The 18,410-nt window shown below is 38.8% G+C and overlaps 1 protein-coding gene across 2 annotated transcripts in view; it reads left to right on the top strand.

Annotated features, from left to right (window-relative positions):
- The window catches only part of larp4b (La ribonucleoprotein 4B), a 79,425-nt gene that overhangs the window by 16,454 nt on the left and 44,561 nt on the right, over positions 1–18,410 (top strand). For both annotated transcript variants that reach the window (XM_052016828.1, XM_052016826.1), the window contains exons 2-4: positions 7,608–7,738; positions 15,936–16,071; positions 18,237–18,401. In XM_052016828.1, coding sequence (XP_051872788.1) covers positions 7,658–7,738; positions 15,936–16,071; positions 18,237–18,401 — 382 coding nt within the window. In that variant the 5' untranslated portion in view covers positions 7,608–7,657. The remainder of the gene's footprint in view (positions 1–7,607; positions 7,739–15,935; positions 16,072–18,236; positions 18,402–18,410) is intronic.

Here is an 18,410-nt window from a genome sequence, read left to right as displayed (position 1 = left end):
TCTACTTTCTCAGGAGGCTAAAGAAATTTGGCATGACCCTATCGACCCTTGCTAATTTTTATCGATGCACATAGAAAGCATCCTATCTGGATGCATCACGCCTTGGTATGGCAACTTCTCTGCCTTTGACGGCAAGAAACTGCAGAGAGTTGTGGACACAGCTCAGCACATCATGGAAACCAGCCTCCTCTCTATGGACTCTGTCTTTACTTCTTGCAGACAGCATAATCAAAGACCCCACCACCCTGGACATTCTCTCTTCTCCCCTCTCCATTGGGCTGATGCAAAAACCTTGAAAGCATGTACCACCAGACTCAAGGACAGCTATCCTGCTGTTATAAGACTATTGAGCAGTTCCCTAGTACGATAAGATGGATTCTTGACTTGCAGTCTACCTTGTTATGACCTTGCACCTTATTGCCTACCTGCTCTGCACTTTCCCTGTATCTGTAACATTTTATTCTGCATTCAGTTATTGTTTTACCTTATAGCACCTCAATGCATTATGCAATGAATTGATTTGTGTGTGTGGTATGCAAGACAGGTTTTTCACTGTACCTTGGTACATGTGACAATAATAAACCAATTTACCAATTCTCGTAAATCTTTGCACTCTTTCCAGCTTAATGATGTCCTTCCTATAACAGTAACCAAAACTGCACAAGGCTTTTGGGTTATTGTTTTCCTGCACAGTCTTAAAATGTAGCTTGAATTACACCAGAGTTAAGGCAGTGATCTAAGTATTTGCATTCTTTAGAATGTATATATAACTAAAACAAGTCAAGTTTAAACCTGGAACACAATGTAGTTTACAATGCCTTAGACATTTACAAAGCCACTCCCCAAATTTCCAGAGACAGCCATTTTGAGGGCAGAGCAAATGGTTGCAGATTATTATTGCACTTGAGTTTGGTGGGCCTCTACAACATGAGGAATGTTGCATTGTTGGAAATGCTATCCTTTGAACTGGATATTAAAGTGAGGATGCTTGCTCCAGAGCTATTTGTAAAGAAGCAGAATACTTGCTAAGAGGGGATTCTCTTAAAGATTAACTGGAGTTAATTTTTATCTTGGAATGTTATTGAGCATAAAATAACTCAGATGTTTCATGGAAAATAGAAATTTGATAATCTGGCCACTTTGTAGAGCCCTCTGCAGTAATGTATCTAAATTGCATTTATTGCCCTGATCTGCTTAAGAAATACTGAAATTGCTTAAGGCACTCCTTTATGACTAAACTGACCACTTAAGAATTTTTGATTCTGCCAATTAACAAAATTACTAGTTTAAAATTTGATTCTTCTACTGAGACTTGCACACTTGGCAGTTCTGGGCTTCAGGATAGGTAGCAGAAGGAAGTGTATTTCATTCACCAAAGATATTTGAATCCAAAAATGCTTATGCAGATATTCACTGACCACCTGCAAAATTGAATGTGGATAATTAAGAACAGCATGTTCTCAACTCCATTGTGTCTGATTCTATCTCTTTTGGCACATCGGACTCTGTATTGCGTCACAAAATTCAAAGTATTTGCACACGTTAACAAGTAATGTCAAAACTATTGTTCTCTTTAACTTCAATACCCAGTCTAGACAAAAATGACATCTTAAAAGCAAATACACTTGCAATTTTTTTTGTTTTAGGGAGAGGGGAGATTCGGGAAGTTGTCCTTCAAAACCACAGCAAAGCCAATTTGTCATCTGTCAGTTCCTTCAACATTCTGGACCGAAAGTGTTTTGATCAGACTGCCTGAGCTCTGTAGTACAGCTACTTCATTTAAAGATTCTTGGTTTTAGAGTCCACAACAGAGTACATTGAAATCTCATTTCAATCTGCACTGCTGCAGCTTCCAATGGTTGAAAGGTAAATACCTTGGCCATGGTGGCTGTGACTATATTGTGACAATCCCTACTTTTCTTTGAACTATTTTAGCCACAGCTTTGTTTAAAAGTCATGACATTACAAATGACTTTACTTCTGCTGACATTAGCTTCTGTGTGCTGCTTGTGTACAGGCTCTAGATTATCACTAATATTGTGAATGCTCCCCCACTTTGAGCAGTCAAGGGTCTTGGATTCCCAAGAGTTGGTGAGGATGTTGTTAGTTTTTGAGTAGACTTTTGGTACGTTCTTGAATTTTCTGTTTGACTGGTATTCCCTTTTCAAAAGAGTCGGAATAAGATGTTTCAGCAGTCTGATGTCAGGCATGTGAACAATGTGGTCTACCCAACAGCTGACTGAATGTAATTGGTGTAGTGGAGACTTTGGGCTGAAAGAAGGCATGGTGGCACGTTTACTTTTCCTTCCAGTGACATAGAATTTTAAAGGCAACCTTTTTAGTGTATTTCAGTTGCGTTGGGTGTTGTAGAAATGTAATGGACTGCTAATGGTACTGGTGTCCATGACATTGCTAGATCATTGGAAGAAAACAAATCTGTATGGTTTGCTATACCAGAGGAGGAAAGGGATCTGTTCTTTTCCAGATCTGGCTAGTATAATGTCAGACATATCTACCAAGTTGGCTGACTTTGAATCATAAAATCAGAAGGTGCATCTAACATTTACCTTGGTTCTTGATAGGACAAAAGCACAACCTGATCAACCTTGTATTTGTCCCTCACATACCAAAATGGGGAGAACTGTCTTGCAGACTAATTCGGCACAGACACGTATTTGCAGAATTTAACCTTTCAACCAATGTGTCAAGGGGCTGCATTGAGGTTCATCCTACAGTCATTAGAGAATTCTGTGATACTGCATCCCAATGAAGCCACATGGGATCTGGTCAAAAAGACGAGAAGCTTGATGGGTGCTGCTAGTGTTTTAGCTGAATCATCCATTTATCCATTGTTTTCAAGTTCACGCTTACCTTGGTTAAATTTGTTAGATCTTTCAGCTATATTGATAGCCTTCATTTTGACTACATTGATCTTGCATACTACTTTTGAAGGAGTATCGAGTGTAATGGGCATATTGCTTTCTACAAAGGGGACATGAATCTTATTCTTTGGCTGGTTGCCTCACTGCTAACGAAGGTTGGCAAGTTTGAAACGATATGACTGTTCCTGCAGCATCTGATGAGAACTGGGGGGGGGGGGGGGGGGGGGGGGTGTAAACTTGATTTCTACATGCTGTAAATATTTCTGTTGGCAATGACTATCACACAGCCCTTCTGGAAATAAACTCCTTCACTTTGGATGAGGATGTCTTCCATTGTTTTGTGGCCATACCAACATGGTAAATGAGGGAGATTGCAAACATAGCAGTTCAAAATCAGACATCCTTGAGTTGATATAAGCAATAATTAGAATTGTATACTACTGCAGTTTAACTTTGTGGCTTGGATATCCTTCACTGCAGAATAATCATATCAGTCTCTGTTCAGTAAGTGTAGAAGAGCAGCACTATCTACCAAAAAAAAAGTACCACCGTGGTCTAGTAACAAGGTGTAAGTGTGTTATACAATAGAAGCAACGTGCTGCAGACAAGGTTCTGATCCCACAGTCTATTTGGATTAAATCTCTGCGATCGTGCCATAGGTAGTCATGGGTGATGTTGATCAGTTGAACAACAATGGGAGGAGGCCTCCAAGAATATTTTCATCAATAGCATATTCCAGTCTAAAGTTAAAATGTTTTTCACCCAGCAGGATCCATTTAGGCCTCTTTTTGAGCTATCAAAGAAGCCAATCTTAGCAAATTTGATGCATGCCACATGCTGTCCAGAAACCGCATCACACTGGATAGAGCAAAGACTTAAAACCCTGTTGTGTACTTCACACCAAGCCACTCCTCTCATTGAGTGGCTTCAGTGCTTCTAACATGGGCATATACTGAACCAGATGGAAGATTGCCAGCCCATATCTTGTTCCCAAACCAGAATGAAAACAACCTGACCAATTACTGACTGACCAGCCTAGACTTTAATCTGCAGTACTATTAACTGATGCTCAACTGCAGCCTGCTAATTGATAAACTAGAGCCATTATTTTCAAGTCGGGGTACAACTTGGTCAAATTCCAGAATCCTCTATCTAATGACTGTAGGGGACTTGACTACACTGATCAGGATGGCCATTTGCAACCAATTTCAGAAAGAACTTTTGGGGTTGGTCAATAAATGCTAGGGGTTTTGCAAATGGCTTTTGTTCCATAAATAGCAGAAACTATCTGTCCTTGTTCTAACCACTTGTTTATTTTGTAACTTCTTTGGCAGTTACTTTTCCTGAATTCAGTCAACCTGTGTTCTTGTATAGATTAGAAATGCTGAGGACCCTAGGCTGCTTTTGGCATGATACTCAATACGTGCTGCATTAGCTCATTAGTAGCACTTTTATGCAATTCTTTATTCGTGTTTCCACAGGCAAGGTGGACTCATTTAGCACTAAAATAATTTTTAAAAGGGTATTTGTGAGATGGGTTTTAAAGTGAGATTACTGATGTGGGAAAGGATGGGTATATTCATAACCCATCAGAAATGAGGGTAATGATGCACCAAAGTGCAAATGTTAACCATTGCCAGATAGGTGAGACCCCCCCCCCCCCCAAAAAAAAGGTAAACATGGTAGAAAAGGAAAAATACAAAAAGAGCTGGAAATGCTCACTTGCTGCAACGTACCTAGCCTCTGATCTATTCTTGTATACATGCTCTTTATATGGCTGGTCTAGTTGAGAGTTTGGGTGATAGTGATTAACCTACAGCCATCATCCTCTGTGCGAGCTATGAATTCAGTCATGGGAGTGTTTTCCCCTTGATACCCATTAATTTTTGTTTCATTGGGCTTTCTTGCTGCCATAATTGGTGGTCATGATGTCAGGGGTAGTTGTACTTGCCTCACTTCTGGAACTCTGCTCTTTGGTCTATATTTGGACCAAGGGTCTAGTGAGGCCTAGAAAGGTCCTGATCCAAACTAGGTCATTGAAGTAATGCTTTTTTTGAAAAGCACTACATATGTCACCTTTGAGAGTAGACTGGGCAATATGTGCTCCTGTTGGTAGAAAGGTTGAAACCCCCTGCTCATGTGAAATAATACATTGTCTTGATTTTGATCCTACCACATAATGAAGGCTGTCATTTATCCATGAATACCAGGAAAGAAGTAATGTTAAATACAATTTTTATGCAGCTTTTGTTATTTCATGTGATAAAGTATCTCAATTTCTTGAGGGCAAGAGTTTTTAAAATAAAAATTGATTGTACCATTCTGGTCACTTCATTATGGGGAAACGTGGAGGCTTTGGAGACAGTGTGGAAGAGGTTTGCCAGGATGTTACCTAGATTAGAGTATGAGCTCCAAGGAGAGGCTGGACAACTTTAATTTCTCCGGAGTTTTACACGAGGCTGTGGGTGATGTGATGGAAATATTTAGAATTATGAGAGGCATAGATGGGGTAGGTAGTCTTTTGCTTTTCTTCCCTCCCCGCCCCACCTCGTAAAAACCTCTGGTTGTATTTCTAATGTCAAATCTTTGTTGTTAACCCTTGTCATTCAAACCTGTGAACTCCTCTGACCAGAAGTATGACATGAGAAGGGAGTAATTCATTAAGCCTGAAGCACTATTGCGGGATGCAGGTTGATCTTCTACCTCAAATATACCTTCCTGCATTATCACCTTCCAGAGTGTGGTGTCCAGGATTGTGGACAGCATCTAATCTAGGTTTAAGCTATGGTTTCATACGTTTTGCATAACATAGCGTATAGGTTTTGCTTCTGTGCAGTGCCAGGTTCCCATATGCTTTATTAATTGCTTTGATATTCTGGGCTGTCATCTTCTAGATATAACGAGGCCAGTTTTTTGGCACTGGCTTGAAAATTATTTAATCTACGTGGCTTCCTCCAACCAAAATTTTAATTTGCATTGAATTTGACCTATATATGGAGACAAGGCTCCTTTCCTGAAGAAGGGTCTTGACCTGAAATGTTGACTGTCCATTTTGTTCCATGAATGTTGCTTGATCCACTGGATTCCTCCAGCATTTGTTGTGTGTGTTTGGCCATAAAAAAAATATACTGGCATTCCCTGGGCTACGTAAATGTTCCCTTCCTGAGAACTGTCCGTAATTTCTCTCAGAGTAACATCTGTTATCTTCAGTTACCTGTATTGTATTGCTATAACTTCATTCACACTTCCTATAATTTCATTTCATCAAATTTTCACCCTAACATTTCCCATAACAAATATATACTGAATCCAGTTATTAATGAACACCACAAAACATTATTATCACTATCTTCAAAATTGCTTTAAAAAATGTATGGGATAATTTGCATAGTTGGATTTACTTAAGTCAGATCATCTGTAACCTGGGGACTCCCTTTATCATGTAACAAGCCAAGTCCAGTGTTTAATATTAATAGCATTGGTCTTAATTGAATCCACGGGAACATCCCTTAAATACCTATCTTCTCCCTTGGCTAGTTCTGTCGTGTGGATGCTCATCCATTTACTCCCATAACTTCCTTAGAAATTATATTTACAAAGGTGTCTGGGTATTTTTAAGAAACCGGTGGAAAGATTTTGCAAATTGAAACTAAGAGTCAAATCTTTGACTCTAACTACATTAGTAGTTCTGGTGAATGCCCTTCAATCTAAAATGTTATTTCTGGTTCTGCAGATGCCTAACTTGCTGAGTTTTGGCAGTTTTTATTTATTTTGCATTAATAGTTTGTGTATTTTTGTCATTTAGTTCTTCTGTACAATATGTTTGTACGAATGCAAGTAATTACTTTTTCTTAGTCGGGTGGGAAGTAAATGTTGGTAGTGATATCCATATTTCAGATTTAACTTCGAAGGGAGCATATTTTACAAGTACTGCAAAGGGAAAAAAAAATTATTTTAACATTGCACAGGACCCTGAAGAGAACTTTTTTATCCCTGAATATTAGTTTAATTCCTTGATATAAAGCTAATCATAGTAAGAGGATTTGCTAGTGAACACAAAGTGAATTCTTCTGTTATGAGCAGTGCTCCATAGTTCTGCAGTTCAAATGGGGTATATGCAGGGTTTGTGAAACAGGAAGGATTGCTAAATGTAGAAGGGTATAAGTGAGTGTAGCATCAGACATGTTTAGTTCCATTTGAACCTTTCTCTTTATAAACAGGTTCCTCTTATAAATCGTAGATTGTTGCAGGTCAGTCACTGGATATATTTAAGTCTGTTAACTCCCTTCTAGATTTTTTTTGCTGGTGCCAGTAGAATTCTATGTGCTGATTGATTACTATACAAAATTTATGGACACTGCTTTAGTAGCTTGCCGCAGAGAATTGCACATTGCAGCATGATTTTTCCACTATCTCCATTAATTCTGAATATTTTAATGTTACTATCTTATTGGCAAGTTTAAAAAAAAATTCACCGCTACCTAGTTCATTATAACTCTTTACCCTCACATGATTTAGTGGTGGGGAGATGGGCGGCGTGGGGCAAGGATTGTTCTGTTCTCAAATGTTAATACCAGCAGTTTCATGTCGCTGGTAATGTTTGATTGAATCCACTCTGTTTCTCTTTTTCTGTCGTATAGAAATGGAAAATAAAATGGGATTGATTCTTGCTTTGAATGGACTCGTAAACTTGAGAGAATTGCTCATGGATATTTTAATTCACAGGTTCTTTGACGAGCAAAATTCTCTCTACGGAGCCAGAAAGCAGACGGCTCATGACTTCTGACCAGGACACTAAAGTTGTGGCTGAACCGCAGGTGCAGCAAGTCCAAGAGGTTGTTGACAGTACCCCACTGGTAAGTTGCAGGTGTTGCTAATTATGCTACTTAAATCACTTGGATCAGTATGTTTTTGTTGGATCAGTTATAAATCTTGAGCTTGTTCAAATAACTTCTGCAGGTCTTGTGAAAGCAACATTAGCTAGAATCAGCTGTGGTTTGGTCCTCTAATTTGACTAATAACTTGGTGGTGGATGTCCAACTGCTTTTATATAATATTCTTCCCTTGATAGCACATCTAATGTCTTGGATACATTGGGTCAGATGAAAAATGAAACTTGCACCATTATCAGAATTCACTGCCCTTGTGCATCAGAGATCAAACCTGACACTCCTCTGCAGCATTGAGGGAGCATGTCATTGTGGGAGGCATCTCTTTCCAATGATTCTAAACTGATGTCTTGAATTTTCTCTCAGGCATTAGAGTTATGCTTGGTAACCTGGCCAATATTTATCCTTAATGTTACTAAAATTAAAACATTATTTGGACATAATGCATTGGTTGTGGGAACTATTTGATTGCCTTGTTTTTCTGCATTATAATGGTAATCATAATTCAAAAGATGGCTCTAAAGCACTTGGGACATCCTGAGAGGACCTGCAGAAATGAAACCTGTGTTTTTGTTAGTGGTTCAAAATACTTTCTTAAAAAAAATTCGGGTTTGTTTTCCTTGAGGCCTGTTTGGTCAATTAAACCTGAGTTTTAATCTGGCAAGAACTATGCCATAATTGTCAGAGGGCTGTTACTAGTTGGTAAAGGCATTTGTTCCTGCTGAATTTAAATTCTGGTTCTAACTCATTACAGATAATTTCTGGTGAGCATTCTAATGTATTTGTTTTCGCAAATAATATGTTCTTTTACTTGAAACCTAAAACCAGGGCTCATTTTGCTTCCCATCCTCCATGGAGATGAAGTCCCAAAGCATCAGTTTGAAGATGAGTGAGGGTGGTGGGAAGTGTTGAGGTGATAGACAACGTTTATTTCCTCTGCTAATACCTGAAATGATGAAAAGGACTATATTAGTGCAAGGTTAGAGATTTGGGCCTGGATGCAAGCGCATATTCTTGCATTATTACTGCATTTACAGAGAAAAGCATGAGCTTTTACGTTTGTGTGGAAACTATCACATTCTTGTCCTTTAAAGTAATGCGCTTTGAAATTGTAAAGAATACAAATGTGATAGTCAGTTGTGCACACCAACCTCAAATGGCATTGAATTAGACCTTTGTGAGACCATGTTATCGAAACCATGGTCAGTTCCCTTGCTGCCTGAGTGTCCTTAAAATCTACCTAGAACAGGTGGGTTGTTGACGTAAACTCTCATACAAAAGTATGCAGTACAGTGGCTCAGAACTCTCACTACTACATTCCAATGTGATACTTGAATATTTTGAAGTGGTTTTGATCATCTTGTACAGATAAGCTAAATTGGCTGAGAGCTAAACTATTGAGTTACACTGATCCTGGCATATTATTTGAATCATTCTGTATGGAATAATTCTGAATTTATTGATCCTGGTTTACTTTGACTGGAGAAACCTTGTGCTTATCTTCGGTAGGGAAATGCATTATTTCTTGTTCCTTGTAGAGTTAATTTTAACTTTTGTCGGGTGCCAGATTTTCTGATGTTAAGCAAAATGATTTGGTATTTAACAGAATGCTTTCTAGGCTTCTGCAACCTAACCACCCCCACACCCCCCCCGAAAAGAATGCTCTTGTCAGATGAATGTTTTCTGCTTCTTGGAAAAGATGTTTTCGTTTGATTGTAATTTTCTGTAAAGTGAATTGCTTGTTCAGCTAAGGTACTACTTTAATCAATTGCCTGTGATCCATGAATAACTCGTGTCCATTTTTAACATTTAAATCTGATGGAGTTGCAAACTTAAAAGTTAGTCTGCATGCAATTTTCCATGAAAATGTTACCTTAAGTTCAATAATGCACCATTATAACCATTTGGGGCATTTTGTAGTATTTGCCAAATGGGGGCACTTAGCACGCTGAGCTGTTTCATGGAACCTGAAATACAGGTTCTTGTCAATTTCCAATGTTGGGTGTACTGTCTTTTGGGAACAACTGGTTATTTTCAATTACCCAAGGGCATCAAGCTGTGACACTGACATTTGAAAGTGGTGATCATAAGAAGCAGTAACCACTTCCCATGGTTAAGTTCCACAAGTGAATCCACCAATGGCTGCATTTCTAACGGTTGACTCCCGAGAACCTTGGCGAATTAATCATTATTTAAATCTGGAATCCAGGTGGTGTTCAACTTCATCCTGCTTCTGACCTTATTAGAATTTTATGTGGATTTACTGGTATCTGTATTACAAAATCCATTAGCAAACTGGGAATTAGTAACGTTATTAATTTTGGAATGTTAACTGAGTAGTGCTGTCAAGATTTGAGTGGCAGGAGCATATGAATCTTTAACTGTCTTAGAAGTGTTAATTTTAGCATATGGGTGATTGCTAGTCTGCTTCTGTTGGAAGTTTGTTTCACAGCACATGGCTTTAAAGTGCAGCATTTTTGCAGTGACTGCTCAGCATGGTTTGCTGCTTCAGTAAAGAGATTGTTGGTTAGCACTGTTGGAGGGAGGGTAGAAATGCATTTTGTCAAAAATTAAAGGTGAATTAAATATTGAAAAGTGAAATGAATACTGAAAGCTGAATCCTGGGGTGACACTTAAATGACTGAAAATGGGGACACAGATTAACAAACTCTCAAAATAGTAAGCTGAATGCTGTACAGACTGCAAATATAAGTATAAATGCAAAGGATAGTTGAAGAGCAGGCACACAATCTGGGTCTTATTAATATTTTTTTTAAACCACGATCAGTGCCTGGTCCAAGCTGAAAATGCTGCAAGGAAGGTTGGTGAAGATTTCCTGATATGATTTTAATTTGAGTCTGGAAGCTATTGGTCTATGAAAGGAAATTACTGGCTGGTAAACAAATCTGAGAAGGGAGCAGAGAAAGTTGCAATGATAAGATGGACGAAAAATGTATGGAGAGTTGGACACATGAAAATCTTACAGTAAGTGGTCTCTGAACCATTGTGCAGGAGAAAAATTAAACTTGCACCTTGAACAAGAGGATGCAAATGGCAAGAATATGCTTAGTTGCCAGATATCATTGGCAATTTGTACTTGCAGCAGCAAGCAATTGAGTGTCACTCGAGGTTAATGTTGGAGCACGTGGTGGAAATTGAATTCTGTCAGTCTTGGGTATTACTAAATAACATAATGTGAGAATCTTTCTTAGATTTTTTTCTGACATGGATATTAAATCTAAATCCAATGAGTTAAGTAATATTTGTGCAATATATCTGGTAGATGTGGAAAATGAAGGGGCATCTGCTTCAGATTTGGGCTGCTCAGCTGACTGAAAGCCAAGCCTAACGTGGTCTGTTGATGATCCTGTGGCCTTTTAAAGATACTGCTCTAGTTGGAGCAGCTATGGGAAGTAATTAGCATTATAGAATTTAAAATAAAGCTGTATGGTTCCCCTGAAGTGCAGAAAATGCTGCTGTTTTATTGATTTCTGTAGTATGAAATGACAAAAATGATTTTTAAAAAGTCGATACGCAACTGAAATGTAGAATGGAGACTTAATGGAGGTGTTTGCTGCTTTACAAATGTTCTTTTCATGAATTCTTAAATCTGAGCAGCAAGTAGTGAAAGTAATAGGTGCTACATTGCAGTGACCTGCATTCACTTTTGGCCTCCAATGCTGTCTGTGTGGAGTTTGCTCTTTCTCCTCGATGCTGTTTGTCTCCCTCAGGCGATCTGATTTCCTCGCATATCCCAAGAAATGTTAGTTGGTTAATTGCTCCAGCTTAACAAATCTGGGTGTCAAGGGGGTTGATATGTGAGAAGAAAAGGTTAAAGGGAAAATTGGTGGGAGATTGGGATTGTTCTGTGAGCTGGCATAGACTGTAGGTCAAAATAACATCATGCTATAAGGAAATATAGAAATTAACCATATGGACTTTTGAGTATGAGTCTTTGATTTGTTATTCTATTTTACACTATAAAAATAGCATTCTACTCTGAAAGAATATACTGAACACTTGACCCAGCCTTTGATGAACAAAATCTCGAAACCATGCGTGTGTTTTTTTTCAAGAATCCAACCTTTGTTTTTAATCAGAATACCTTGTATTCACTATGAAAACTTAATTGAGATAAGTTACTTAATTAGCTTGGGCACATTTGCTTCAAAATATTCAAATGTTTACAGCCTTGTTAACTTTCAGTCAAAGTCCCCCTGCAAAATCTAACACTAAATGCAAACTTTATATTGGAATTTGAAAGCTTAGCTGTACAGCAGCATGATGGGCTAAGAAATAGGGGGGAAAAATTACCTCTGGCCAGAAGGAAAAAAAATGATGAATGCTACCAAAATGGAATCATTCATCATATAACTTGATAGTGTAAGGGCTGTTGTTGTTGGTGTTTAGAAGGTAAGCTAATTTTTGGCCATGTAGTCAGTATAACATCTAATATGCTGGAAACAATTTCCCAATCAGAAGAATGAAACTAAATTACAGCATAATTGAGCTGCTGATTTAGGTAATGGACATGTATATGTGTGATCTTAAACAGATTATTTGAATTTTAATTTTGTTATCCATACTTGGTATTGGAAAACAGTTTGAGAGTATGACAGTTGAAGGGATAGAGATTGAATTCTAGTTCTTGTCTGAAGATAGATGCTCAAGTGTGTAACAGTGATTCTACCAGTGAGAAGCAGATGCTTGGAGAGGCTGCGATGAGCAAAGCATAGGAAAACTGAGATTAGTGTGCATTGTGATATTGCAAGGTGATTTCAAATTGACTGCTTTGCGCTTCTGAAGAAAAAATGGAAAATGCAGGACTCTAGCTGACTAAGATGCTGTTTTTTGGCGCACATGTTGATAAATGATGTCCATACTATTTGACATTGGCTGCAATACCTAACTTTTTAAGAGTTGGGTGAAACTAGGAAAATTTCTTATGAAATTACCAACTGTTGAAACAAATGCCAAAAGCAAGGCAAGTATGTTTAAATATTTTCAGCAGTCAGAACAGAATTGAAATAACGAAATTGATTTTCCCACCCACTGGCAGTCTAAAAGATGAAGAAATGTGTTGAATAGATCTTTGGGATTCAAAATCTTCCTTTTCGGCATCTTTCATGTGCACTCAATGTAGAATTTGGAAGTTTAGAAGTGCTGCAAAATGTCCATCCACAGATTGGGGACATGACCAGCTTTGCAAATGGGCATTTCCCACGCCCCTTAATTTTTTTTTCAGATTTTATTTACATCGTGGTAACAGCCCTTCCGGCCCAACGAGTCCGCACCGCCCATTTTAAACCCAAATTAACGTACCCGTACGTCTTTGGAATGTGGGAGGAAACCGGAGCACCTGGAGGAAACCCATGCAGACACGGGAGAACATACAAACTCCTTACAGCGACGGGAATCGAACCCCGATCGCTGGCGCTGTAATAGCGTCGTGCTAACCGCTACGCTACCGTGCTGCCCTGATTGTAGTGGAAAAGTTGGAACTTGAAAGAAATGTGATGCTGACTGGTTAAAAATGACTGCTGCAGACATGCTTGACACAAGTTGCAAAGCCATGCATTTGGAGGAGTCCACTCATCTTTGAAATTGAGAGAAAATGGTATTAATTGGCTACTTTTACTGGCACTTCAGAAGTTGCAGATCATTGTTAATTGAAAAATTGTGAATAGTTTTGGAGATGATAGATTAATATCTGAGACAAGAAATTCTGCAGATGCTGGATGTATCTGGATGGAGATTAATATCCATCGGGTTCATATGAAGTAACTAAAAGCTTGGAAGAAATCTTGAAAGGGAAAGATTGTTCATTTGATGTGCTGTGCAAAAGCAGTGTAAGTATCAATGTGACGACAGTCATTTTGAGAGAGTCTGGCGATGAACCTCGGAGCACGTAAAGGGTGGTGTAGGATGACCATGGATTATTAATCCTCAGACCTGACTCCCTGCTTGAAGATGTAACTAAGCATATATTTTCTGAAAAGATGAAGATAAATGTAGACAATTTTGGTTACATAGGGAGCTCAAGTTTCTCTGGAATTATCAAAGGGATTGTCCTACAATAAATTAATGAGACAACTCGGCATAGCAAAGAATATTGTCCTCAAAAACCGTTGCCCTCTAACCAGTTCTGAAATAGTCTATTCTTGGAGTCATTTCACTGACAGTGACGAGACTATATGTATTTTTCAAATGATACTTAATCCCTCTGACTTGGTGAACTTTGTAAGGGGCAGAAAATTTGCATTTTTGTTGAACCTTTAGAAAGAAGACCATTTCAGCTGTAGCTGAATTCTGGTCAGAAAACCATGATGGCATTAGCGGATTCGGAGAGACTTGAAGGCGCTGATGCAGAGAGGCTTAGTTAACGATTATCCCAGGCTGGTGTTGATATCTTAAGAAATAGAGGTGAGATTTAATCAGTACATAAAATTGAAAGGTCTAAATAGATCCTTTCCTCTAAAGAGAAAATAGGGGAAAGAGAGAACAGTAAGGAGGGAACATAGATTGAAGGGACTAGGTAGAAGGATTAATGAAGAGTTTAATCACAGATATTTTTCATTTGAATGGAAAGGTGATACAGGTGCATCTTGGACTTTAAAAATGATCTGAATGAGCACTTGAGATGCTGTGATTGAATGGAATGCACAGAGCTTGGAAGTAGGATCAAATTTAAAATATTAAACAGAAAATGCTGGAAGCACTTAGTACGTCAGACAGAATGTTTGAGGAATGATCTCGGATTTTAAAACTCTTCATCAGCATCAGCTAGCATGTATCTAGTGGGCCAAATAGTCTTGTGCAATAAACTGTTATGGTTCTTAGTCATGACTGACAGATGAGTTGACTTCTGTGGCCAGCTTACTAGGGCCTTCTACTGTGTTATTTGATCTAAAGGTGGACTTAAACTTGTGGCCTCCAAGCCAATCCTAGCATAACAGCATAACCACTCAGATTTTTATCTCATTAAAAAGCACTGCTTATTTGGGTTGATTTCAGAAGCACTGAGAATGGTATTTTCATACTGTCCAAGAAAATTTGGTGCTTGAAGAAATTATATTTAAATTTGATCTTGTATTGTCCTTTATTGCAAGAAGGTTGGAGTTTTAGAAATGGGGTAATATTGTTACAATTGTACACAAGCTGATGAGGCCACAACTGGGTGCATGGTTTTGGTACCATATTTAAAAAGGGTTATGCTAACAACACAGGCAATCCGAAGGAATTAGGCTAATTCCTAAAATGATGGGGTTCTATCTTGAGCAGCTGAAAAATCAGATTTATATTCTTTGGAGTTTAGAAGAATGAGGAATAATATTGAAAATAAAAGATCCTAAGGAAGCATGCACAAGGTAGATATTGGAATGTTTCCACTAATAGGAGAATCTCAAATAAAGGGACAAAGTAACAAGATGAGGGGTTGGTCATTTAAAATTGAGATGCTTAGAAACTTGTCTGGAATTCTCTACTCCAGAGGGTGGAGGCTGAAAGCTAGATTATTGAGGGTATTTCAAGAAGAAAGTAGATTTTTTTTTTTGGAAAGATCTGGGAATGGACGACTATTGGGATTTCAGCCATGATGAAAATGGCAGGCGAGGCAGGCTTGAGGGCCTGAATGGCTTCCTCGTGCTTGTACTTTATTTTCATTTGAAATGAAAATAATATCTAATTGCCTGCAGATCTGGAGCCATGCATATATTGAACAAAATAAAAACTGTTCACTGAAGGATGCACCAAGTCGGCCAGTGTCGTCTGTTGCCAAATGCGCTTGCTTCTGTATTAAATTGTTTTCTGTGAATCTGTTTTCCAGTTTTGTATTTAATTCTGTAGAAATTTATTTAACTTTTATGTTGGTTTTGGAGCACTGAGAAACACTTTTAAATTTATCTTAAGTGGTGCTCAAATATGATTTGAGACTTTACAATCAGTGAGTTGGATCTTCCTGCACTGGGTCTGCTCTTTGAAGTCTCTGCTTCCATTTTCCATGCTCTGCTTCTCCCCAACTAATCCCCAGTCTTATGGAATCTTCAGCCAAGGTTTTGGTTGGCCCTCCTCAAGTTTTAGTGTCTGTTATATCTTTTCTCACTTTGCTTTGCAGATATTTTCTACCTCAAGTATGAAATGTAAAATAAGTTGTTTGTTTTGACAGGAGTCTGTGAAGGTTTCAGAGTTGAATCCTAATGCCAAAGTATGGGCAAATCATATGCTAGAACTGGATGCTGCTGCAAACAATGCCTGTGAAGTTTGGGAAGAACAACTGGGGGCTCCGGAAGCTTGCCCAGAAGGTATGGCATGCTCCAGTTTAAAAAAAACTCATTAGGACCTATACTCGTACATAATTGGCTGTCATTTTTTAGCATGAAAGCAGTTAACTTTCAGTTTGTCATGCTGATTGTTAAATAGCCAGCACTGGTGGAGCAGAAATTTCATTTCACCTAAATATTGGGAATTTTGAAACCAAGGGAATTTTGAAACCATTGGCATTGTCGTCTTCGAGATTCCCCAGCACCTCCCCTCACTTTTCATCCCTCAGTTCCCTGGGTAGAGGTTACCTTTGACCATAAACTCATCCAGCCACAAATTTCATGGCTAGAAGAGTGGATCAGAGGCTGGGTGCCATGCAACAAGTGATTTGTCTCCTGATATCCAAAAGCTTTTCGCCACATGTGAGGCACAAGTCAGGAGAATGAAGGAATATGGAGATGCAAGGGACTGCAGATGCTGGAATCTGGAGGAACTCTGGGTCAGGCAGCATCTACAAAAGGTTTTGTGTTGAGGCACTTCATCTGGACTGGAATCCAGTCTTGACCCCAAACATGATGGAATATCCTTCAGTTGGCTGGATGAACAGAGCTTCAACATCTTGGAGTTTGATGCCAATTAGGACAAAGCTGCCTGCTTGATATTAGTACCAAATGCATCACTCTAAACATCTATTTTTCCACCAATTGCATGTAGTGGCTGTGGTGTGTGTGCGCGCAATCTGCATCATGTATACAAGTGTAAAAATTACAAGCAATCGGCCACTTAGACTCTTGAACTTGCTCAGCCATTTAATAAGATCATAGCTAGACATTGTATAAAGGATCTGCCATAAAACTATTCAAAGACTCTGCTTTTACTCTTGGAGGAATAAAATTCTAAAGAATTGTGACCCTCTGAGGAAAAAACTGTAACTCGTCTAGCAATTGGCTGCCCCTTATTTTTAAACAGAGTTCTAATTTCTTCTACGAGGAAAAGCATCTTCTTGTCTATCCTGTCAAGACATCTCCCAACTCATGGATACAAGCATGGCCTTTATACCCTTTTCCTTTTGTTACATACCAGCAACAATAGAAACACACCGAGTCATGTATAAGTGTTAAAAACTATTAATAACTAGTGATAAGAAAAGTAAAAATGAAAAGATATTAAACATTAACCCCAAAACTAAACTCGTAATGTGTGTGTGGCAAATTCCCAAACTCCAAGTCCAGGAATAGTTCTCAAAGTTCAGTTCAGCAAGTCATCAGGTGAAACGTGAGCAAAGGCTTTTGCAAAACCACCGTTGACTGAAGAGAAAATGTAGAGAAAAATTACAAAATCCACATGTTCCACAATGATTATCTTAATCCTTAATCTCCAGTGATCTCCATTGCTTTGTTCCGAAGTGTCTGCCACCCCGAAGGCACTTGAGACGTGGCCGCCCACAGAAATACCTGTTTCCCACTGCAGGTTAACGACAAAGTGAACTCCACTTGCTCCAAAAATCCATGCATGGATTGTAGTGACAGATAGCTATTGTTCTTCATCCATTGTTACAGAGACCAGCAGTCAGTGTCTCGCGCCCTCTCGCGCCGACTCACTGAGCAAAACAGCCAGCCCATTGTTATAGTTTTGATAACACCACACACATTCCCGCGCCATCACCCCTCCCCCCCCCCCCCCCCCTTCCAGGTGCCTTAAAGGGACATTCACCAAATAGCAACCTGACTCGTAACACTTATAAGGAATTCCCTGGGTCAGTCTAGTGAAACATCTGAACTGCTTTCAAGACATTAACATCCTTCCTTCAAATATGTAAACTACACCTGCAGCAGTATTTCAGATGTCTCATAAATATTGTACATAAGTCTAACCTCTCTATATTCAATTCTCCCAGCAATAAATGATAACGTTAGCTTTCTTAATTACTTGCAAACTAACCTTTGACAAAATGTGCGCTGGTTTATCCTGATTCCTCTATATTCTTGAGCTCTAATGTTTAGAACATTTAGAAGTTTGCAGAAAAGTGGAATTAAATGGATAGCTCTTGAAAGAGCTAATGTAGCCAAAATTTTGTCTCCCTTAGTGCACAGTTCAGGAAAATCTTGATCATTTGGGGAAGAAGTTGGGGTGGGGGGGGATAGCTGCTTGATGTAGGTGATGAAAATGTCATGCCTTTTATGTCATACAATATTCTATTTGACAGGATTTGAGACCAATGGTGATGCTGGCAAATCGTTTCAGAGTCCACCACAGGAGTCCTCTTTGGCTGTTCCTTCCTCGGAGCAACCTGATCTGGATGCCGTTACACTGCAGTGCTCTGAATCTTACTACTCGGAGTATGATGCTATGCATGGCACCAGACAAACAGGTAACAAAT

This window comes from Pristis pectinata, chromosome 5 (genome assembly GCF_009764475.1).
Source record: "Pristis pectinata isolate sPriPec2 chromosome 5, sPriPec2.1.pri, whole genome shotgun sequence".
Taxonomy (NCBI): domain Eukaryota; kingdom Metazoa; phylum Chordata; class Chondrichthyes; order Rhinopristiformes; family Pristidae; genus Pristis; species Pristis pectinata.
This window is presented reverse-complemented; position numbering and strand designations above follow the sequence as displayed.